Genomic DNA, 23768 nt, shown 5'->3' with positions numbered 1-23768 from the left:
AAGTGGTCCAAGCAGGTTCATGCAAGAAAAAAATTGCCCATGGAGCCATCGGCACACTGATGCGCGAAACGCCTTGCAGCTCACGGACAAGAGAGCCAGGCCGTGGAACGAAATCGGGGAAGCACGAACTGCTCTGGAAACGGAAAGCCACTCAATATAATTCCCATCATTGCCCCAATGATTTGTCTAGATCAGGCACGCACGGACCGATCGATCGCGTTCGCGCGCAAAGCGGCAAGGAAAGTTTACGGTGGAAAGCCCGGACACGGAAGCCTGTACGTACATTCTTTAGTGGAGGATGCGTGACTTGACTTGACACGAGGTGGGGTCATGGTTGCACGAAGTGACTTTTCAGATTCAATGTCCCCCGTTTTATTACTCCATATTTAATTAGAGACGGAAGTATGTTTTTCATATCTTCAGTAATCAGTAGACAAGCATTGCTAAATGTTTAATCCGGAGGCCATGCATAGACAATCCTTGCAGAACGGAGGGAGTAATTTTGTAGCACGAAGATGCAGACAGACGGCGTTGGGTATTAGTTTTTGTGTTGAAGCGATCTTAACTTGCAGCTACTAGATGCTAGGGAATGAAACAAACCTGACTCGACAGAATTGAGCCCAACGAATCCGATCCAAGCACATGCCGGTCGACAATCGTCGTCACCGAACACGGGCGGACGATATGCCATAAAATCCTCTACCTCAGTCGTCTGTCGGATCAAAAGAATTGGTGGGTGATTAGGAACTTTACTGCCGGGCCAGACAAGAGGAAGAGACTGGATTAGGTGAGGTGTTCTGTTAATTTGATGCTAAAAATCTGATGTGAGATGGTGATGCATGCCGCAGCTTACGGCGTCTTCAATGGTATTAGCTAGCACTAGCTCTAAGAAATTAAATATGAAAGGAAGAAGGTAGCATTGAGTAATGTGCTCCAAGGGAGAAGGATATTGAGAAACGTTCCAAACTATCTCTTACCTTTTAGCTAGCCTCTTCCTTTTCCTACTGTTCAACAAGTAAAATATTGATTCAGCTAACTCTAAACTAGTCTCTTTCTTTCCTGCTGTTGAAAAAAATATTGATTCAGTTTAGACCCTCGGAGATGCTCTTAAAGTTGTGGCCTTCGCTTTCGGCATGCCCTCGGAATCCCTGTGTACTTGTATTGCTTGTGGGCGTGTGGACTTTGTAGAAAAAGTTTACAGCAGAAGGGACAGCGGGAAATGGTAGGGAAAGAGAGAGCAAACTGACGCGGCGCTTCTGCAGCAGCGTAGAAACCGAGATGCATGAGCATGAGCCCCCAAAAGACAAGGAAGAAAGCCGGCGATCCGGTGAGCAGGGCAGCAGCGGCGGCACATGCAAGCAACCACGGCGGCCCACCCTCATCGGCGGCAGGCACGCGCGCGCTCCATCCTCCATGCATGTACGGAGCCGTGCACGCGGCTAGCCGCCGTTTCACCGCGCGGTGACAAGTGAGGAAGGAATTTACCAAGCGTTTTTTTTTTTGAAAAGGAGTACCAAGCGTTTCTGTGTACAGGCCTTGGGTAGCCGTTTCCAAGTGCAAATTTTTCCTAACTTCTCGAGGCTCCACCAAGAGTTTTATTTAATTTTTTTCACACCATGTAGCTTGGCGATATTTTTTTACATTAAAAAAGGGGAGTCATAGCATATGCATGGTATATGTGGTGAATACAGGTGGCTATAGGGTAGGACCGATCGAGTACAAAATGATGTCACTGCTTAGTTCGCGTTTCTTGTCCGCGCTCTGCCCTGGACTGGCGCGGCGGGGTGTCCTGGCCATCAGCAGCTGCAGCCACGAGCGAGCCCGGGGGCGCGGCGCTCCCGGCCTCATGATCCCAGCTGCGCCCGGCGACGAAAACGCCGATCCGCATCGACGGCGACGCGTGTTTCCACCCATCGAACGTGGGCTCCCACCGCCCTACCGTCCCGAAACCTGACGCGGACCCATCGACGAAGACGACGACGCATGGTGGGCTTGGTGCGGGCGCCCTGTCGGTTTCTTTGTCGAGTTCGTGGGCGCGCGCATGCGGCTATAGTAGCAAAGCTGCTGCACCTGCCTGCACACAGAAGACACAGTACCCCCACCTCGCTGGCGTCTCATCTCACTTGCTCACATGCGCGTGTGCAGCCCTACACGTGCGTACACAGAGTGATCGATGGGCACAGCGCACACGCACACGACGAGGCGTCGTCGCATTGCAGCCGCCGTGTGCATGCATGCACGCACGCTACAGGCCGGGGCGCACGCGCACACAGTACGTTACGGTACACGCGTACGACAATGATACGGGCGCGTGCGCGCGCACACATGCGAGTAACCACACGCGGCAGCTGGATGCAACAATATCCATCGTACGCGCCGCTACACCCACGTGCGTGAGCTACTTAGAATCCTAGGGATTGGGCGCACGCTCAACCTCACGCGACGACTACAGCTAACAGTAACATGTAACTGCTGACAGGACAGGTCTAGACCACACGTCGTCGTCAGCTACAAGCAAGACACACTGACACCACCAAGATGGAGAATCAAAATCGACTGGAGAAATGCGCGCGTGACATGTCATGGATCGAGATGGGCATGCAAGGCTAATCCTTTTTATTCGTGCAAAGCTTTTTTTCCGAGTGGTGGGCACAGTACAGTCACGTGTATACATATATGCAAAATGCAGCAGTTGGTGGCTAGAGAGAGACCGCGGATCAGAGCATGCTTTGGGTTTCCTTTTCCGATCTGCTGATAGCCTCCATGCACTCTGGCGTGGTGGCGTTTGATCATTGCTCCCTTGTGCAATAATTGCTGGAGCTAGGTAGCCAAATGCACGGATGTCGCTGTGACTCACTCGAGGGTTAGTGGCCACGTAAGGAGATTGCACTCCCGGCCAAAACAAAGACTTGCGAACAGTAGATAAAATGGCTTCATTTTCCTACCTTATCCTATATGCCTGATCGAGAGGCCTCATTTTCTACTCTACTTGACCATTCAGCAGTAGAGTGATCAGCCGTCAAAACAATATAACAGTCCTATATAGTGGTCCATCACGTCAATGGGAGACTTGAGAAGGTAAGTCACTCAAGACCGTAACTAGCTGGCTATTCCCTTCGTTCCAAATTATAGGTTATTTTAACTTTTCTAGATTCATAGATATTATTATACACCTAGACATAATAATATCTATGAATTTAAAAAAATTAAAATAAATTATAATTTGGAATGAAGGGAGTAGTATTGTAAGATAAAAATATAACAGGGTGACCATTGCTAACTTTTGTGTGGTAAGGAGAACATGCTACGATAGCTTGCATAATGCTACCAGTCAATCATGTCCTCATCATCTTAAGTTCTGCCGGTCCTTTTGTGATATTTAATTTGTCCTCCGGCATCAGTTACATAGACAGACACATACGTCAGAATGGGCAGAGCCAGACACGAAGACAATTGATTGGAGTCATTGCCCTTTTTGCATGCTGGTATATTTCAATAGGACGACGATGATCGCTCAAAAAAAATTGCTCAAAAAATATTTCAATATGATCCATAAAATTTTATTGGGATAAGCCCGATCCCAATATTTCAATATGATCCATAAAATTTTATCGGGATCAGTGATCCCGTAAAGTAGCAATACCGATTGCACAACCGGTACTAAAGAACCCGTACTGAAGACGCTTCCCTAGCCGCGTATGGTATGGTAGTAGATTACATAGAAGTAGAATGGATTCGTACGACTATATGACCCATGAGCACGAGTGTGACATGTACTTGTGCTCGCCTTGGCAGTCACGCAATTGTGGTTACAACCAAGTTAATATATAGAACGAGCAGAGACAATGCAAATCTGTCATCAACTTCTTTCCGTGCCGCGCAAGTAGTCTCGAGAGCATCCGTTTCTTTATACGAACTGATCGATTAGTCAATCCGAGTCTCCTAAACAACCGGTGTTTTTGTTGGCCAAACGTCTCGTCGTTTTCCGTCGATTGTGAGGTGTCATGCAACGTCATCGACGTTAGTGGTTTTGGTGCGATCCGACGTATGTATACGCTGTTACGCAATGAACAAAGGTTCCTTTTTTTTTTCAAGAAGAAGATGAACAAAGGTTCCTACAGCGTACAGTCAGTCAATGCGATGTTCTTGCTCGTTGTCTCTTTCGTCGGCACTGTTGGGATTTGTCCTCGGGAGAAGCTGGACCACAACACCAAACGAGCAACATTCAGCCCGTTCGCTTCAGCTTATTCAGCCGACTTATCAGCTACCAAACAGTGTTTTCCTCTCACAACAAATCAGCCATTTCAACTTTTCAGCCGGCTTATAAGCTGAAGTGAACAGGCCCATTCTTCCTTAGCTTCAGAACAGTGAGAGAGATAGAACCAGGTGAGCCGAGTGATCAAAATAAGCAAATGGCCAAAAGTCCCCTCCTCTCACCCCTTGGTTTCTTTTATAGGGAGGAGGAGAAGGAGGTTGTTTATAATTTTTTTATTGGTGGAGCTGAATATTACAACAAGATTCCTAAAATATTACAATAAAATCTCTGGATGCTACAACCGAGTCCCTAATCCTTACAAATAAGTCCTTAGATCCCGTTTTAGGCCTCTTTTACACACAGGAGGTTTATAGTCTTAGTTCACCTAAGACGTACCCCCAACCGGCACCATTGTGCTTAGCTGGATAGGACCTGTGCGGTGTGCAATCTTTGTCAGTAGGTGAAGCGAGAGAAATGTCGATTTCAAATTTGAAAGAAATCTACGTGCTCCTGGGCTTTAAATACGAACAAGAGGGATTTTAACAGCCGTATGGGCCCAACAATCGAACGGGCCACCGACGAGGGAAGCTCAACCATCCAAAAAACCGTCGTGGGGGACGGACGACGACAGAGGATCCACTGAGCCCACGAGGAAAGGCCGAAATGATTCCCCCGGTCCACTCTCCACTCTTTCCTTCGCTTCAGTCCTCTCCGGCCACCAACCAAAGCCTCGCGCCGCCGCAAGCATGGCGCCGCCGCCGCCGCTGATGGAGATCCTCCTCCGCTTCCCGCCGCACGAGCCCGCGCTCGTCTGCAAGCGCTGGCGCCGCCTCGTCTCCGGCCCCGCGTTCCGCCGCAGGTTTCGCGAGCTCCACCGCACGCCGCCCATGCTGGGGTTCCTCTGCAACATCGTCGAGGACGCCAGCAGTTCCTGCTTCGTGCCCACAGCGGGCGCCTTCCGCGCGCCGGGCGCCGACCTTTGCCAGTGCCGCGCGCTCGACGCCCGCCACGGCCGTGTCCTTCTCAAGTGCCCCGGGAGTTCAGAGGGCGTCCTCGTGGTCTGGGACCCCAGCACCGACGAGAAGCTGGAGCTGTCCATTCCCGTCCTGGGGCGGTACGCGTACAACTGGACTGCGGCGATTCTCTGCGCCGCCTGCGGCACCTGCAACCACCTCGATTGTCACCATGGACCCTTCCTCGTGGTTTATGTAGCCTGTGGTGGTTCTAGGGAGGCGTTCATCTGCACCTATTCATCCGATGCCGGTACGTGGAGCGAGCCAATCACCACAGAGCTGCAGCTGCCTTCGGACCTTGTCACATTGATGCCCAGTGTGCTTGTGGGGAATGCACTGTATTTTGGATTTCTGTTCAAAAAATCACTGGGCGTGTTTGGATCCTCGGCTAAAGTTTAGCCCTGTCACGTGGAATGTTCGTATATTAATTAGAACAACTAAACATGAGCTAATTATAAAACTAATTGCAGAAGCCCTAAGCTAATTCGCGAGATGAATCTATATTAATTAGAAGAACTAAACATGAGCTAATTATAAAACTAATTGCAGAAGCCCTAAGCTAATTCGCGAGATGAATCTATTAAGCTTAATTAATCCATCATTAGCAAATGGTTACTGTAGCACCACATTGTCAAATCATAGACTAATTAGACTTAATAAATTTGTCTCGCGAATTAGCCTCCATATGTGCAATTAGTTTTGTAATTAGCTTATATTTAATAATCTTAATTAGTATCCAATATCCAATGTGACACGGACTAAAGTTTAGCCCTAGATCGCACAAGATGTCTTTAATTGGAGTGCCACATACACTGTACAACTGGCGGTATGTTGTGCTGGAAGGTGGATTAGCATTAGCCACTGTACATGAATACAAGCTCTGCATTTGGAGGAAGGCTGGTCGTGAAGATGATGTGGGGTGGACACAAAATATGGTCATTGAGCTTGAGATGCTGCTCCATAGGGATGCCATCTTGGCCTAACCTAATGTGGTTGGCTTCGCAGATGGTATCGGTGTAATTTTCTTAAGTGCAAGCTGTGCGCTCTTCACAATTGACCTAAATACCTATAAAGCGAAGAAGGTTTTCAAGGGCAAAAGCATATACGCCGCCATTGCGTACATAAACTTCTACAGTCCAGGTGCAACTTTACTTGGATTCTAGTTTTACAGTATTCACAATGAGTAATAATTTAGGTGCTGGATTGGAATTTGGGCAATAGGCTCAACAATAATGAATTTGTGAAAGTGGAATGTTGCAATCTGATATCAAACCGAGTTGATTACCTAAATGATCTTAGATGGTAGGGTTTTGAGTTATGACAACTTAGCCAAGCCCATGAAGGAATGCAGTAAGAGAGATAACAAAAACACAATGACTTTGATGAGCTGCTACACTCCTGATGTGCTGACCCTATTTTTAATTATGTTCATTCGTTGTATCTCTTATGTCAATGTTACTTGAAAACATCCAAATGGATGGCAACACCTGTGCTTAACTCAAGGGCATATTATCTTAATTCTTTTTGAAACGTAAAAGGGCAGGAGCTCAGCCATATCATATAAGAAAGAAGAAGAGGTCCAGTTTTACATGTGGATTATTACATAGGAATGATCAGTCTCACTTCTCAGATTACACCGAAAACTTAACATAGTTCTAATTGATCAAAGGCGCGCCACATGCTCTCTGTCTCTAGCTAATTTCCTCCTTGATGAAGCTGAAAACCGCTTGCGGGGAAGCTTGTTTACCTTGGAAGATTCTGCGATTTCGCTCGTTCCATATGTTCCAGCATGTATACATCAAGAGGGCTGATGTCGATCTCCTATTGTCCTTCAGCACTGAATACAGAGAAACTCGCCACCATTCTTGGATGTTCCCTTGTGTTGGCGGTCGTGGAATCCGGCTTGGCGCCCACGAGTGCATGAGTTGCCAAACCTGCAGGGCATAAGGGCAACGGAGACACAAATGTTTAGCAGTTTCAGCTGCCCCCTGGCAAAGAGTGCAAACCGGGTTGCAAGGCCAATTCCTGTCCTGGAGCTTGTCTGCAGTCAAAATTTTACTTTGTAGAAACAGCCAGGCAAAGAATTCGTGTTTTCCTTCAGCTTGGGCTTTCCATATTGTTTTGGCTTGAAATTCACAGTAAGAACCCTGAAACTGGATCCTATAGGCTGATTTAGCAGTGTATACCCCATCCCTTGTCCATCTCCAAACAATCTCATCAGGACTATCTGTGAGAATAATACCGTGAAGCAGGTCCCATAAATTGATGAATTCTGTATACCCTGAAGCATATTATCTTAATGAGTCCATACAAATGTTGCTGTGAATAATAAGTTACTGATGTTTTGGATGGTGAGAAACAAGCATTCATCAACAGCAAATTTGATCCCTTAGTAAGTTAGTTGATTTTATTTTCAAATTCTGTGAATTTGTGCAGCACTGGAAGCAGCCTGTACCGATGAAGGGTCAAATGAGTGTGCCTCAGGTGCATAAAAAACTTTGCTCATGTATCTAGGGTATCTATGGTGGGATGGCACTTTTAGCATCAGTGAGATTGGTGCTGGCCTTCAGGGTGTCTATGTTTTTTAAGCTGTAGTTTCTCAAGAACTTTTCAGCTTGATCTTCTGTTTCAAGTTCTATCAGGTATAAGTTGTTAACCCTTTCATTGTCCTACTTGATCTGTGACAATGTGCTCCAGTATTTCTGCGTTCAAAGCAAACCTGAAACTTGTGTGCCATTCGTTCCTTATCAAAGTATCAGCCTCAAGAAAATGAGCATTATGAAATTTAAACACTGCAATTTCATATGCACATGTTATTTGTACACAATAGTGTGTGACTAACCTCTTGTGGCTCCTAACTAGTTGGAGTACAAGAAGCTTGTTAATTCATTGTTGTTATGACAGCTTTTGTAATTTGTAGCCAACCTGGTAAACATCAAACGCCTTATGTATGTATGAATCTTGAGACCACAAGACAACGGGGACAAGACTATTGGCACCACTCAGCTGGTGCACGGATAAACCTCACTGGAAAATAAATAACTGGCGTCATCCAATGCACATAAAATTTATTCTCGATTACTGCTAGAGTAGCATAATTTGCTCTGCCATCGAGTATAGCTTTGTCCATCTGGAACTTGACATGTTGTACTCGTTGGCGAAGCTCTTCTTACCTGAATGGAACATCAGTGTTTTGCACTTGATCACCTACCTGATATCAGTGTACTCGTTGGCGAAACCGAATATCAATCTATTCCTCTCTTTTTTTTGGCTTTCCTGAACGATTCATCAGTCATCAGTGTTTTGCACTTGATCACCTGCCTGAATGGAACAAGGTTGCAGCCAGTGCTGATGATGCAGTCAAGGTTCTTGTGCTTATCGAATGCGGTGACGGAGCATAAACAATGTTCAGAATTATTAACATTTTTGACTTGTTGAACCATAATTCCACATTGCTCTGTGTCTGATTAGCAGGGCCACGAAGTTTTTTTTTTAAGCTGAGTTGAGCTTGCGTGCATTTCCTTCCTGGAAAATGCAGTAAACAAGCATGGGGGTGCTATAGTTTAGTTCAGTTTCAGGGAACATATTGGGGAGCTCCTGAAAAATGACTATCCGGTTCTGTTTCTGTTTGACCTGAACAGGTTGAGGCTGCAGCGAACACAAAAGGACTCCATGGCATCAATTCACGTTATAAACCACTGGTTTGAGTGACTGCCTCGTAGGTGAATTCTGTAGCTTCAGTCGTACTCGGTACATGAACATCAACGCCTTGCCTGTTGTTGAGCCTCAATCTGCACCTTGAACTCCAAGACGTATTTTTCTAGAAAGCAAGTCCACCAAATTGATGGCTGGAGAATTTTAGAATTTATCCTTTTTTTTCTTAGTGCATCCAGTGAGGATTATCGCGGAAGTTCCAAAAATGACTATCTAATTGGTACTAGTAAGACAACAATATTATGAGAGGGCTCATCACTGACGATACAAAGATTTTACACTGCGACCCATATACAGAAGTACTTGCGACAAATAGTGATTCCTACACCTATGCATTGTACATCCATTAATCCTCAGCCGCGATCATACATGTTATCTTCCTGTCCTCTGTTCTCTTTTTGGACCATAGTCTCTGCTTGAATATAGCTATCCTGAAGACTGTCAGTCAGCCGCACATCGACTGCCGATCGATGGTTCTTGTGTGCTTGAGCCTGGAGCCTTAGATTGGTAATTATCTTTGTATCAGGCGATGCCCTCTGCTGGAGAACTAAAGCTAATGCCTCAGATTGGTAGTGATCTTGGAGTCGTCCGCACCGGAGGAGGGGGAGGACGAAGACGATGATGGCGACGACGAGGAAGATCCGTCGTCGCCGCGCTTCATCTTGAGCTCATGGCTATTCGGACTACGAATCTTCTGCATCACGTACGGCAGCAGGTCCTCCGCCGGACGTGCTTCGCGGCCACCTCCAAGCCGGGTCTCCAGAAGCCGTACCTGTACACGTCCTGCAAGAACTCCTCCGTCGCCGCACGGAGGTCGAACCGCGGCTGCTACCCCGGAGCCGTCGCCGGCGGCTTCGACAAGCCTATGAAGAAGGACGACGTACACTGCCAGCCGTAGGCGTGCGGGTTCTGGTGGCAGAGCAGCCTCGCCGGCCGCCGTGTGGCCGTTCCGGCGTATTCGCACATGCCCCCCCTAATATTTACAAAGTGCCCCCTGATTTGAATCGCGATCAATAATCACGACCCAAATATTTGCAAATTACCCCCTTTTATTTACAAAAAGCCCCCTGTTTTGGATCGCGATCAATAGTCGCGATCCAAATATTTGCAAAATGCCTCCTATCATTTGCAGAATGCACCCTGTATTGGACTGGCTCGGCTCCTCCCGCTCTCGCCCGTCCTCCGCCGCCGTTCACCGGCGGCGGCCGCCACCGCCCTTTCGCCCTCCACTCCTCCTGTTAGTTTCGATGTTTGGACAGGAGACGCGGCGAGTTGAGGCGGGCTGTCACCGCGGCCGTGGACGAGGGCTGAGCAGCGTCGCCGCGGCGGCGTGGAATCGAGCGATTCGGCGGGGTCTACGGGAGCACCGGCGGCGGCGGATTGAGTGGGCCGTGGCTGTTGGTTTCCTGCATCTCATGTAGTATATCGTTTATTACTTGACGGATATACAAACTCAAGTAATCAAGTTTTGGTATAATTCTCTTTACAAGGTGAATGATAACAACACAATTCTTGGAAGGCTTATCATACAAGATTTTACACCAGCGATCCATATACAGGAGTAATTGTGACAAATAGATTCCTGCTACTATATGCACTGAGCATTGTACATCCATGCTGTGATCGTACATGGGGTTTTCAACTTTTCATGTCGCATGTACTCTGTTTGGACCATTGTCTCTGCTTGAATGCTATCCCGAAGACTGTCAGTCAGCCGCATATCGACTGCCGATTGAAGATGCTTGACTGCTGCCTGCTGGAGCTTGGATCCTCAGATTAGTTATCTTTGTATCAGGCGATGCCCTATGCTGTAGAACTAAATCTAATGCCGGGGAGAGAATTACTCTGTTGGATGCAGCTTCCGAGCTTCGCCCGTCTGATCGGTCTTCGGCCGGAGTCGTCCTCACCAGAGGATGGGGAGGACGAAGACAACGATGGCGACGACGAGGAAGATCCGTCATCGCCGCCGCGCTTCCTCTTGAGCTCATGGCTATTATTCGGACTACGGATCTTCTGCATCACGTACGGCGGCAGGTCCTTCCGCCGGACGTGCTTGACGGCCACCTCCAGGCCGGGCCTCCAGAAGCCGTACGTGTACACGTCCTGCAAGAACTCCTCCGTCGTCGCCCGGAGATCAAACTGTGGCTGCTGCCCTGGCGGCGGCTGCTGCTGCTGCTGTGGCTTCGACAAGCCGACGAAGAAAGACGACGTGCAGTGCAGGCCGTGAGGCTCCGCGTCATAGGCGTGCGGGTTCTGGTGGCAGAGCAGCTCGCCGTACGTGTCCCTCTCGACCTTGGCCACCAGCTGCCGCAGCCGCGACTCCACCCACCCTTTCCACTCCCGGAGCTCGTCCTCGCCGCCGGCCACCGTGGCGTCCACCTGCAGGTAGCTCTTGTGCGCCCCGAAGAACTGGAACGGCCGGAACAGCGCCTCCCAGCCGCGGCCGGCGGTGGCGGCGATCTCCCGGCACGCGGCGTCGCCGGCCTGGATCTGCTCCCAGATGACGCGCTGGGTGGCCGGCGATACGTTGTAGGTGCAGTTCATGCAGGGGTACGCCGGCGTGATGACGGGCATGAGGTGGGCCCGATCGCGCGGGTTCCGGCGGGCGTCCCAGACGGGGAGCCCGAGCTCGGCGTCGTGCTCGATGTCCCGGAGCATCACCGGCGCCGGCCACCTCCACTGCGCGAGCACCTTGAAGAAGCGCGGCACCAGCATGCTGGGCGCGGCGTTCGGGTAGAGCTGGCAGACGCGCGCCACCAGGACGGCCCAGGCGACACCGCCCAGGAAGCCGGAGACGTTGGAGTAGACCCCTCGCGCCTTGGCCCAGTGCTTCACGCACCGGAGCGTCGTGCGGAACGCGGCGGCGTCGGGGACCAGCCGCAGGATCTCCGCGGCCACGCGCACGCCGTTGAGGCTGCGGGCGGTGACGCCGTCGACGCCGCGGAGCAGAGACCGGTCGCCGAGGTCCAGGTCCCGGGGCACCACGACGAGGTCGACGTTGGCGTAGACGAGGTCCACCTGCACACCGCGGAACCGGAGCTTCATGACGGGGACGTGCGCGCCGGGCACGGGCTGCAGCTGCGTCACCGCCTCCGTCTCCGCCAGGGCGCCGGCGAGCACGACGAAGAAATCGTAGTCGCGGTCAGCGTAGGAAGGCCCGACGACGAGGGCGTCGATGTCGGAGCCGCGGCCGTGGACGCCGAGGCGGTAGGAGCCGAAGGGGACCAGCAGGGCGTTGGCCTCCTCGACCATGGCGTCGGGGTACCCGTGCTGGAAGGCGAGCTGCTTCACCCAGCGGTCGACGATGGCCTGGAGGTCGCGCAGCACCTCCTCGCGGAGCGCCGACTCCTCGGGGCTCTCGTACAGCCCGGCCTCGTGCAGGAGCTTCTCGAGCTCCGCCGTGCTCTCGAGGTCGGCCGCCGTCGGGCCAACCAGAGAGATGGGCTCACCGAACATCTGCTTCGGCTGGGAGGACGCCATGGACATGGCGGCGTGTGTGCGAGCGAGCGATCGTGGTCGTGGGAGAAACCGAGAAAGAATGAGCTGCTACGAAGGGCAGCGCTCCCTTTTATTTCGCCTGAGCGCGGATCCGACTTCCGAGCGCTGATCGAAATCGATCCCTGGTCGAAGTCGGTGAGTCGGAATCGCCAGTCTGGAGTCGGATACTCGAATGTCACATGTGACTGAGACGACGTAGCCTGATTCCCAGTGGGAGTCGGACTTGCGGATTTCAATGGTCTGTCGGATTCACAGCGTGTAATGAACTGCTTGATTACAAAATTTACATGCCGGACCCAGCTACAGTCAACACTCAATACAGTAGTTACCTGGGACCCCTCCAAAAATATTACACTGCTATCCTGATACATTTACTATGCATACAAAACTCAAGGACCACCCAAGCTCTAGCAGTGTGGTTCTTGGCTACACTTACTATACATTTCCAAAAGCAAAATTTACAACATATTTACAGGTTAGCCTCAAAACATACAAAATTCGTCTATCATACAATCTATTGTGCGTTCAAACAAGAACCTCTAAGTTCTCGAAGAGAACGCACATCATTATTTGTCAGGTCCAACAGGCCACCAATCTCAGCTACCTTGTCAACAAGGAGCCTTAGCAAAGGTATTGTCGAAAGGGTTCCACGTGATCCAACCATGATGAGCTTTTTCTGCAACATAATCACCAAAACAAGGTAAAAAATACAGAAATAGGAATGGGAACCTATAAGCATGACTGCATGATGTCTGGCTTAACCAAGGTACTGACATATTTTGGCTTCTCAGTGACTGTATGTTAGTACAATACAAGTGATATGCTTACATTTTCACCGTACGTATGTACTATCTAACACTTCATTACCAAAACAACAATGTTGACAGTGCTGAAGGTCTCTGATAGTTCATAAAGAAGATAGCTTCGGGGAATATGTGATACATGAAATCACACTCATAGCAAGTTACCTTTGCACGTGTCAACAGAACATTGATCCTGTGCCAGTCACCAAGCAAAGAAGAACCACTAGCCCTGGAATTTGAAGTGGAGCGCACAAAAGATACTATTATGCATTCCTTATCCCTACCCTGAAACAAGTTGAACTCTTCAGCGTTAGAAGACCATGCAGAGGCCTCTATTGGAACACCTTGTTACAAACGTGGCTAACAAAACAAGAAGCAAAGTATGGTGGCTTTCAAATCTCAACAGCTTTCATCCGTTAAAGGATAAAACATCTACAGCGATAAACTGACGAAATGACCATTTTCTAGCACCAAAAGAAGGGGGTTCCTCTTTCCCAGTGAGAAACTGAGAATGATTACCAAATCTTGACTAGAGAGTAAGCATGGTAAGCTTAACTGCCTTTTACAATATTACCAAAACACAAGACATAACTAATTGGAACGAGAATGAAACTATTCCCATTAATTGCTAACACAGAATGTTGCAGAATCGGCTATAAAAGTTTGTCATGCATTAAGGAATCAGAAAATTGTCAACCTGGTATTTATCGATTGTGTGAACCTCAACCAAACCATCAGTGCATTGCTGAATAAGATTCACTTGGGCGTTGTATGGGGTTATGATACCAATATCATCTTGAGGTACACCTCTCCTTAGCAATTCTTTGGTGATCTGCAAAAGGGGGGGTGAAGTGTCTACATCAGGCTGGTATGTTTAAAAAGTTATATATACAAAAAAAACTCAAAGCATATTACATATCCATCTCAGTTGCATGAAAACAGCTCGATATCACCCAATGCATTGGAAATCATCAAAAGTTGAAGTTGGTCTTTTGGCCCACATTTAGACGTTTGCAACGCTAAGCATACAGCCCAAGTTTATAGGACCAGATCATTTTATATTTTGGCATATTTTCCTCTCTTAGTTCATCTCAAACACGCAGGAGGACCAGCGACGAACCCCCACCCAGCACACTCACACCACCCTGCACTCGCATGTGGTTAGCATTGCACCACAAAGAACCTGGGAACAACCTGCTTGTTAACTCAGAAGTACAAGCACACAAAGTGGTTTTTACTTGGAGTATGTGTGCAGGCACAGGAGCACTAAGCCAAACAGCAAGCAGCATGTAAGCAGAGATATAAACAGAGGTATGGAATACGGCCCATACTAGCACACATATGTACATACCCAAGAAATTATGTGTGCTTCTGTGGGATTGTTCACAGTTCTGTGATCCTTTGTCTCAAGTGCTGGTATTTGATCTGCGAAATTGTTCACATATTTAGCCTTGAAACAAAAATTATCAGAATAACAACTAAGTTTATGAAGCAAAGACCTGTGTTGGCAAAGATGACAGCCCTATCAGCGTTCAAGATCTGCAATTGAAAGTTGGACACGACTATTAAAAGAACACTGCTTAATCATGACCTTGATGAGCGATGAAGTTCTTTTAAGTTGAGACGAAATGGAAAACTTAAGGGATACGGAGTATTACCTCTCTCAACTTCAATTGCACTGATTCTCTACCAGAAAACTTGAGTTTGGCATTTGCAATTTCCAATGAACCACAGCACAACCTATTGCCGTAAATCAATGCATTTGACAGCTCCATGATGCCAGATGACATGCGGTACTGAAGCAAGGCAGACAGTGAATTCAAATGGCACAAGGGGCCTTAACTCAGTAGTAAATGTGTATAATTGGTCAAGATCGTGACAAAGATAAGTACTAACGAATACCTGGCAGCGTAGTGCTGAGATTGCCTGAGGATGTGCTTCTGATAACCTCCAAAATAAGCTAATGCCCATCCCATTTTCTCGAGCTTCAGAGCTCTACAATTGTTTTACAAAAGAAAACTCTTAAAACCACAAAGTAAGGGTGGAAATAAGAAAATGGGGTACATACGCAAATTAGTAGATACCTGGACAAGTGGAGGAAGTTGGTAATGGTCTCCTACTAGAACAAACTTAGTTGCAAGCATCAATGGTCCCAGTGATACCTGGCAAGTGCCAAAAAAATATGTGAGAGAATGTAAATGGAGAGGGATCTAAACTTCTATGGAAACCATTTTGACAGAACTAGTTTGTCCTACCACCAAAAAGTGTGAAATATGTTCTCCAGTTAATAAGCATCATTTTTTGTTCTCTATTATATCTTTTAGCACCAAATCACTAAGCACTCCTTTTTTCGCTGGCCAAAAAGATACCAAGTGTTCCTTGTTTCTTCTTACCGGTAATGTTATTTGCCCAGCTTCATCCATGATACATGTGTCAAACTTCTTGTGTGCTAACAAGGGATGATATATTCCCAAACAAGTAACTCCAACAACCTGCACTTGCTCCATCCTTGCTTTAATGGCATCTACCGATTGGACCTCAGCTGCTGTCCGCAACAAATAATCAAAACATACTTTCTTTCCAAAACTGTAAGTAGAATGATAAAGTATAAGTTCTGACTTGACAAGCAGTGATCCCTGACATCAGGATGTACAGCTTCATGCCTTCCAATCCGAATAAAATCTACACCCTACAAGAATGAGATATCAATCAGAACAAAGGGCGTTCATGTTGTATTCCTTCAGCGAAGAGAGAGAGAGCTGCTCATTGGAGTAGTCAACTGGATTGAAATGAAAGTAAAATTACAAAAGTTGAAGGACTAAATTGAAGATTCTCCAAACCCAAGAAAAGTTTAGAACAAATGAGGAAGTTGCAGTGCAAACTACCACATTTAGGGAAGAACACAAACCTCAGTCTTTAACTTCATGAGCAGAGTATCAATAGCTGAGTTAGTATATGAAGTTAGCAAAATAGATTCTCCTCTTATCAATAGTGACTTCACAGCATGAACCATTGTATATGTTTTGCCTGTTCCAGGCATTCCTAAAATTAAAGAATAATCCTTTGCTCCTAGAATCTGAAAGAAACATATGCATTAGTACAGGGTGGACATGATTATTCAGATTACAGAAAGAGATCAAGAAGTGAAAGAGAAAATATTTACTTTATGCAATGATCTTTGTTGGTCATTGTTCAAATTTGGCAGTGAGCGTATGTATGATAGTGCGGGATCTTGGCTAAACAGCCCTCCACTATCAAATCTGGGAGCCTATAAACATCCAAATTAGGAAAATTCAGAGAAAAAAGGTGCGGGAGATATGCTGTAGCATGAATGTACTCTTATGTGAACTGACCTCAAGATCAACAATCAACTTCCGTAGGTGAGAATTTTGTGGATTCTGAGCAAATAGTTGAACAAGGTTGAGTCTAGCAATAGGCCAATGTGGATTCAAGTTAGAAAGATTGAACTTGTGTGAATCACCCACCAAAAGGATGGAAGAAAACAAATAAAAACAAGAACTAACCTCATTATGGCAAACGAAGAACTAAACTCATCTTTATCTATACGCCAAATTTCACGTGTGAGGTCATCTGGCTCAGACAAGGAATTACTATCTGGAATTCTCAGACGGCGTGGTAAAGAGACCTAGAAGCATTCAATTAGAAATGCTTATATTCAGCCTAACAAAATTAAATGGACAAAAGAGCTGTAGGTTTTTTATTGCCAAGTAATACCGTTATGTGGAAGCGACTGATGTCTCTTATAGATCCATTTGCAACTGCTATTCTCCCAGATTGAGTGCTAAGCACCTAGCAAGACATTAGAAGATATGATAGAATTTATTATGGACACGCATAAAAATAACGTAGCAACAATGTTCATGCACCATCATTATATGGATGATTAGTTAATCTACAACAGCAAAAAAATTTCAAACTGGTATTAACTTGATTATCTTACACTGGATGACCATGTCACTGAGAACTTGCACCTCTATTTAGTTACTATTGAATTTAGTTGGATAATGGTGCAAACAATAAAAGTGGCATGCCCTACATTTAGAAATAATTGATAGGACAGTATGTCAAACCATGAGTATTTTAAGAAGCTTGAAATACCCATAACAATTATTCATCTCATAAAGTGAATAGGACTTACCACAGGATCACCACATTTGAGGCTGAAATCTAGGCTGTCAAATTGAGCACCTGCCTGGTCAACTGTTTCAGGCTGCATCTTATGGTAAACAAAGTTGTATATGTATCTTTTGCTTTTCCCTGAAGAATCTATCAAATGCCCATTTTTTATGTCAAGGGCAAAATAAGATGGTGCACAATTCCCACTCCCAGAATTTGAATGATAGGGCTGGAAAATATTCTTCTTTTTTACCTATATTTAGCATAAACTGAGGTTAAGCAGGTAAACTTCAAGTTCCAAAGCACATTCAACAAACTAATATACCTGAGAAGCTCTAGCTTCGAGATCAATCAATCTATCCCAATGTTTAAGAAAGTTATGATGTGAGACTGTCAAGTGATTTACAAGGTTGTCAAATAGATCACCAAGCCCGCTAGTTGCAGCATTTCCTCCATGTGCCTGTTGCAAAATGTAAATTTAATGTAGATAGATAAATATTTTTTTTTACCAACAAAAACTTTCAACAATAGTACCACTAAAGAAAGGCTTCATCACGAAAAAAAATAAGAATATTCAAACCTTGTGGTATATGGTGCAAGAGTTCAGGTGTCGACACCTATTACATGTTGATGGGCTCTGTAAGAAAAGGAACAGGATTTAAATTGAATTCCACAAATGAATCAGTTATGCATAAGTTTCTAGTTCCACCTGTAACATTGGAGGAAAACTCTGTGAAATTGATGCCTTTAGGATCTCTGCGGCAAGCTCATTGCGGCGCATTATTATCCCAATTAAATCAGACCTCTTTACTTTAATTCCCTAAAGAAAGTAAGGAAAAGATGGATAAGAATGGGGTACGCAAGCATGCATCTTGAGTATCATCTTACGAGATTACCAATGTCTGGTCTGTGTGAAGATAATACAGAAGACCCGAGTCAATATCCTTATTCAAGTATCTGAAAGGACAAGGTTACCAAGGGATTAATACAAAGACTGCAGAACAACCACGGATCAAAGGAAAAGTGTTGAAAGAAATAAGTGTATTGTACCTCTCTGTCATCAATAGTGTGTACAATATCACTTGAGCAGAGTGTTCCATAGCTGTCTGCGTATAGACAAACATTTGTAAATGGCAATACAAAAGTGACTGAATTCATGAAACGAATAGATGTTTATTTCTCGAGAATTGGTTAGGTAGATGGCAATACAGGAAAGGAAAGAAATACAACAAAGTCTTCTTTCCTTAAATGAATAGTAAAGCTAAAGGTAAGGACAAGACGTCCCACATATGAAGCATGTAATAAAGAAGGATCCCAATCTCAAAAGATCTGGCATGCAGTGATTATGCAATCTAAAGAATGACCATGTGAAAGGACTGGACAGCACTAGGTAGTTGACAGTAATTCCCATACAATTGTTAACAGCAAGTGGCATTGGGTGCACCCGTGCACTACTGCAGAAAAGCTATACAAGTATGCAATCAGCAACGAGCTTCCGAAAAGACAGGAAGACAGTAAAAAAAACTAGTTCAGGATTGCTTCATACGAAACACACTAAACTCATTACTTACAATATTTGAAAACCATGTTTTTTGTTATCAATCATATGAAACTAAGTGTCAGGCCCATTTCCCAAGGTGAAAACTCAGTTGATACTATACGGTAAATAATAAATCTCAATCCCAGCAACTATAAAAGGTTACCAGCCCCGCCACAAGTATGGCTTATGTTGCAGTAGGTAAATAGTTCCAGCATGTTAGTGAAAAATAAATAAATGAAGCATGCTAAAAGTAGATGTAAAAAGTGCATCTTTATTAGTATCCAGGAATTTGCTTTACCTGGCCACTAGTTCCTTTACCAGTTTTGAACTCTAGTGGCATTATTTTATCATATGAGCCACCATTGCATGAGTCGACCCTTGATATTACAGAAGCATCAATCATCCCTTTCAAACCGTATCTTGGGGCCCATGCCATTTCCTCAATATCCATCACCTAAGGCATATTTGGATTTCATATTAATAAAAGGGAGAAACTACGATGCATGGAGACATCTTTCATACGGCACAATATCTAGCCAGAAATTTAAACGTGGGGATAGTGCAAATTCGGTGAATGAGAGGCATAAGAAAACAGGATATATCGCAATAACATGGGCTGCTTTCTTTTGGTGGAAGGAACCACAAAATAGACTGCTAGAGTGCTAATAATCCGTCCAAAAAAAAAATCATACACAGTCCACCTAAGATAATAAGGGCCTATTCCAACCTATTGTGAGCTCAATATTATCCCTACCTCAGTCACCCCAACAGTCTTTCTTCCTTCAGTATGTCCAAAATCAACATTGGAGCATTTTGAACCCTGAAAGTGCGGTGTATCATTAGAAAATAACCAAGTGTATGGTCATATATTCTATAGAAAAGTACAGAAGCAGCAAGAGATAAACTTCAACGGCTTCGATGCAGATGTTTCGCCAATTAACTTTATGAATAAACTGCAAGGATTATGTATAGAAAATGCCTAAATCCAAAACCTCCTCTTCAAAACTATAATAACAGTGGCAATGTGGCATAAGTGAGTAAAGAATTGTTTCACTATTTCTCACCAATAATTTTTAAAAGAAACTAGTAGTCTATAATGGAAGGTTTCTTTTAATAAAAAACCAGAAAAAATAATTGGAAACATGGTAAAACTAGAAATCCTTGGTACAACCAGAATCATTGGAGTTAATGAAGGATAAAAGCACATGAACTTATTGATTTCAAATCTGAAAGCCAGGTTCTCTACCTTTAAAAAGCATTTGAACCAGTTTAATATCTTAGGGATTGCTTCAATAAGCGTGGAGTACATGTTGCTTTCATTGGCTGCATAAGAGGACAATAAAAGTTAGCAAGTTGGTGTACAAAAAGGTAACACCGAAACCATTACAGTACTCAGATCAAACATGCTCACAAACAATCCATAGTAGACTATTTTGTCCAGGATCTTACCTTCACATGCATATAAACTCTCAATGTTTTTTACAAGAACTTCTTTTGCTTGTTGTTCCAAGAATTGCCATGAAGGAGCATCCTCAAGTAGCCCAGCCTGAGACACAAGCAAAAGGAATGTCGATTATCTCCACAATTACTGTATCAATTGACCAAAACGTGGTAAAAGTCAGCATGTCTAGTGTAGAGAACCTGAAAGACTTGATGAAGAAGAGTACCAATCAAGGCACTGGTTGAATATTCATTGCTTTTTAGTCTGTCATCCAGTACAGATCTTCTTGGACAATGGAAGCTGGAAGCAACCTAAAATATACTAATTATCAAAAACATGCAGTAGGAAAAGATGGTGAACAAATGCCTTTTCTTATAGAAAACTTTGATAATGTGCAATTTATGACAAGGTCATAACGAAGTGTCTTGTCATCCAGGTTACTGTAGCTGTTTGAGCATGGAACAAAATATAAGAACAGGGGATAGTACCAACCCGTGTCCCAGAAATGAGTAACTCTGGATGGACAATAACAAGATTGTTGTCATGATCAACAATGCACTTTCCTTGGTCACCAAATTCTCCAATGACATTCACAGTATCACCAGGCCCAACAAGACTATGGAACCTGCAACAGTTTGAGTAGAAGGTTCAAAAGAACTGATGTTGGTGATGCATGGTGTTTAAAAAAAGAATCAAACTAGGAGAGGGTGTGATGCAGCTAGCTAGGCAGTATTATTTTGTACTGACCACTCATCACACAAATGCAAGGCACATTCTTTCCCGGAGTGTTCATTCAGCAGGCGCAGGATCTGACAAAACAATCAGTTACTTCGCAGAATAAGAAAGGCTATCACAGAGACAAGGAAGGCAGAGCAGCATGCACCTTAACAGGATAACGATCACTTGATGAATCATCAGCTTTATGTTTTTCTGACACCTGAGAGGTAACACAAAAGCTCTTATTTCTTCACTAGGAGAGTTCTTTGACATTAACTCAAAACCAACAGGAGTAAGTTAAAAGGTAAACCTCCAATACAAGGAAACTATCCAAGGGTGGGGCATCAATGGTTTTCTTGGATGGGACAATTAAATCACCATTAGAAACAGAAGAACAATTTTTGTTGGTATTATCCTCGTTTGTGGCTTGCCCTACTTTACTTTCAGTATCAACTGGCAATTCTTCTTCCATAATTGCATCCTCAACTTGATCTAGAAGATCAAGTAATGCCTGGAAAGAGAACAATTTCACAATTTGATTAAATTATGACTTCGTCTGAAATAACTACTCCTTTCATTCCAAAATGTAAGACGTTTTAGTTTTGTGCTAAGTCAAACTTCTCTAACTTTGACCAAGTTTATTGAAAATCACATCAACATCTACAACACCAAATTAATTTAGTTAAAACCATCATAAAATATGTCCTGATAATGCATTTATTTGATATTGTGGATATTAATATATTTTTCTATAAATCTCAAAGTTAGAAAATTTTGACTTCGGACAACTAGAACGTCTACATTTTGGACCAGAGGGAGTAGTACTAGTGTATTAGTCTAGTAGTATCTTGAGGAACCTGTCTAGTTCACCTTTTTGTGCTGCCCTGCTCCCAGCGGTTCAAGTCCTCCCTCTGAAGTGCCACCACCGTTCAACTGCTGCTCATGGAACAAAAAGATTACCCCAGGAAATGACTAGCAACCACATTCAGCTGACAACATGCAGAATACCAAAGCACAAGACGAATATACCTCACTGCAACCATAGGAGAGCGATGGCGGAGTCCGAAATGGGCTCTGAGAGTCGTCGACACCATCACAGCCAGCTAGAGCAGATCCAATAATGCCTGAATTACGCCCTGAAGCAGTACACCTCGACAAGCCCAATGGAGATGAATGCCACTTCTTCATAGCCTCGAGTGAGGAATTTTTCTACCATATCAATTACAGACGAAGTGGAAATCAGACAAAAATGAAGAGTTTCATCTGCCACACCCACTGGTTGTACAGGCCAAGTACACGCCAAGACAAATACAAGCTCACCATCATAGGTGAGCTGCGCCAGCATTGACCCATACCTAGGCAAAAGAACTGCAGAAATTACGGTACCTCGTTGTTTGAGCACGGATGAAGCGCCATCCCCAGAAATTGCCTCGATTTCGCTGTACCCAGGCGATGGTTCACCGGCGAGATCTTCCAAGTCACCACCTCCGCGGCCCCATCGTCCTGGCTCTGCTTAATCAACTGAAACGCGCAACGAACTCGTCAGACCAAAGCATATAAGGAGTCCACCCGAACCGCCGCTAAAGAAGACAAAATCTGAGCTGTGACAGGGAGACGACTGGTACTCACCATTCCGGGAGAAAACCTGACCCGCTTCGGCGCCAGCGCCTTGGTGACCTCCGGCGAGACCTCCGTCGGCTCCTCCTCGGGCGGCGGCGGCGGAGGAGGAGGAGGCGGAGGCGGAGGGGGGTCGGGCTTCTGGCGCTTGGCGTTCTGGGAGGCCTGGGTCTGGCGCTCGAAGAAGTGGAGGATGCCGAACTTGGCGGGTTGCGACGGCTGCGACGACGGCGGCTTCTTGGAGGCGGCGGCCGAGGCGGCGCGCTTCTTCGGAGGCATTGGCGATTAATGGACTCGGGATGCGTTCTAGGGATTTTGGGTGGTTTCTTGGCGGGCGGGGCTCCGGCGGCGGCGGAAATGGAGGGGATCGGATTGGGGAGGGAAGGAGAAGAGAGGGAGAGGGGAATGGGGAGGAATCGGCGGGGCGCTGGGAAGTGGGAAGCGGGTGGAGTTGGGGAGGAAATTGGAATTCCCGCGCGGAGCAATTTTGGCGGTGCGGAATGGGCCTGTCTATTTGCTCCGGATGGGCGCAAGAGCTAGTTTCCGCCCATCAAACAAATTGGTCCGACCATCGAACGAAGCCTGCTGAACATTGGGCCCTTCCTCAAAAGAACTAAAAACTGGGCCCATTTCACACTTCGTGGCTCAAAATCAGTTTTGAAGGCCCACGGGGCATCTTTGCTCCAGGCTTTTAGCCGTTGGCAAAGCCCACCATAGTTGTACCTCTAAAAAAGTATCAAAGTTGAAGAGCTGAAAGATCCTGGTTTGCTGTTGACAGGCGCTGGTTTCTTGATCCTGGTTGAAGAACTGAAAGATCCACGGGTACAGTTTATGATGAGATGGCAAATTGCACGTGTACGCAGCGCAATGCCATCCCGTATTTTCGAGATCACCGAGCAGTCGAGATTACCAACCCGACAGGCGAGTTGAAGAAAGTGAAGGGCTATCTAAACACTTTTTTGTCTTGCCTTGCGACGCTAAGCATCGACGGGCGAGTCAAATCAATTCACTCTCGATCAAACGCAACCGGGTG

At 45.7% G+C, this 23768-nt stretch overlaps 3 protein-coding genes across 5 annotated transcripts; 1 reads left to right on the top strand and 2 right to left on the bottom strand.

The window, feature by feature from the left end:
- Positions 1–4816: 4816 nt before the first annotated feature.
- LOC117865756 (uncharacterized) lies at positions 4817–5963 on the top strand. The gene has a single exon (XM_034749999.2). It carries the CDS (start codon positions 5002–5004, stop codon positions 5665–5667), a length of 666 nt encoding a protein of 221 aa, XP_034605890.1. The 5' UTR covers positions 4817–5001; the 3' UTR covers positions 5668–5963.
- Positions 5964–10530: 4567 nt separating this feature from the next.
- LOC117864825 (nuclear poly(A) polymerase 4) lies at positions 10531–12572 on the bottom strand. The gene has a single exon (XM_034748912.2). It carries the CDS (start codon positions 12466–12468, stop codon positions 10786–10788), a length of 1683 nt encoding a protein of 560 aa, XP_034604803.2. The 5' UTR covers positions 12469–12572; the 3' UTR covers positions 10531–10785.
- Positions 12573–12781: 209 nt separating this feature from the next.
- LOC117865965 (DNA replication ATP-dependent helicase/nuclease JHS1) lies at positions 12782–23201 on the bottom strand. Of its 3 annotated transcripts, none has more exons than XM_034750246.2 (34): positions 22748–23201; positions 22505–22639; positions 22148–22327; positions 21989–22051; positions 21429–21629; positions 21285–21338; positions 21149–21210; positions 20894–21026; positions 20602–20712; positions 20410–20506; positions 20207–20283; positions 19715–19780; positions 19259–19414; positions 18471–18526; positions 18317–18377; positions 18130–18240; positions 18001–18057; positions 17746–17880; positions 17443–17673; positions 17019–17093; positions 16808–16929; positions 16637–16709; positions 16447–16551; positions 16192–16359; positions 15903–15972; positions 15677–15828; positions 15368–15445; positions 15186–15278; positions 14942–15079; positions 14783–14822; positions 14635–14708; positions 13981–14115; positions 13449–13568; positions 12782–13156 (listed from the first exon to the last, which is right to left on the bottom strand). In XM_034750246.2, the coding sequence occupies exons 1-34, from the start codon at positions 23012–23014 to the stop codon at positions 12995–12997; spliced, it is 3858 nt and encodes a 1285-aa protein (XP_034606137.1). In that variant the 5' UTR covers positions 23015–23201; the 3' UTR covers positions 12782–12994. The 3 variants fall into 3 exon arrangements, with proteins under 3 accessions (XP_034606137.1, XP_034606135.1, XP_034606136.1); XM_034750244.2 differs by having other exon boundaries at positions 21989–22054; positions 22748–23200; XM_034750245.2 differs by having other exon boundaries at positions 15677–15825; positions 21989–22054; positions 22748–23199.
- Between the last annotated feature and the right edge of the window lie 567 nt (positions 23202–23768).

Source organism: Setaria viridis, chromosome 7 (assembly GCF_005286985.2).
Source record: "Setaria viridis chromosome 7, Setaria_viridis_v4.0, whole genome shotgun sequence".
In the NCBI taxonomy this organism is placed as follows: domain Eukaryota; kingdom Viridiplantae; phylum Streptophyta; class Magnoliopsida; order Poales; family Poaceae; genus Setaria; species Setaria viridis.
The sequence above is the reverse complement of the archived record's forward strand: the minus strand, read 5'-3'. Positions and strand labels throughout refer to the sequence as shown.

Excerpts from the sequence above, each read along its gene's own strand:
- LOC117865756 (XM_034749999.2), top strand. The coding sequence starts at position 5,002 with ATGGCGCCGCCGCCGCCGCTGATGGAGATCCTCCTCCGCTTCCCGCCG.
- LOC117864825 (XM_034748912.2), bottom strand. The coding sequence starts at position 12,468 with ATGTCCATGGCGTCCTCCCAGCCGAAGCAGATGTTCGGTGAGCCCATC.
- LOC117865965 (XM_034750244.2), bottom strand. The coding sequence starts at position 23,014 with ATGCCTCCGAAGAAGCGCGCCGCCTCGGCCGCCGCCTCCAAGAAGCCG. Across the intron at positions 21,211-21,284 it reads GTGATCGTTATCCTGTTAAG|ATCCTGCGCCTGCTGAATGA; the intron begins GTGCATGCTGCT and ends TTGTTTTGTCAG. Across the intron at positions 14,823-14,941 it reads TGCAATTGAAGTTGAGAGAG|ATCTTGAACGCTGATAGGGC; the intron begins GTAATACTCCGT and ends TTTCAATTGCAG.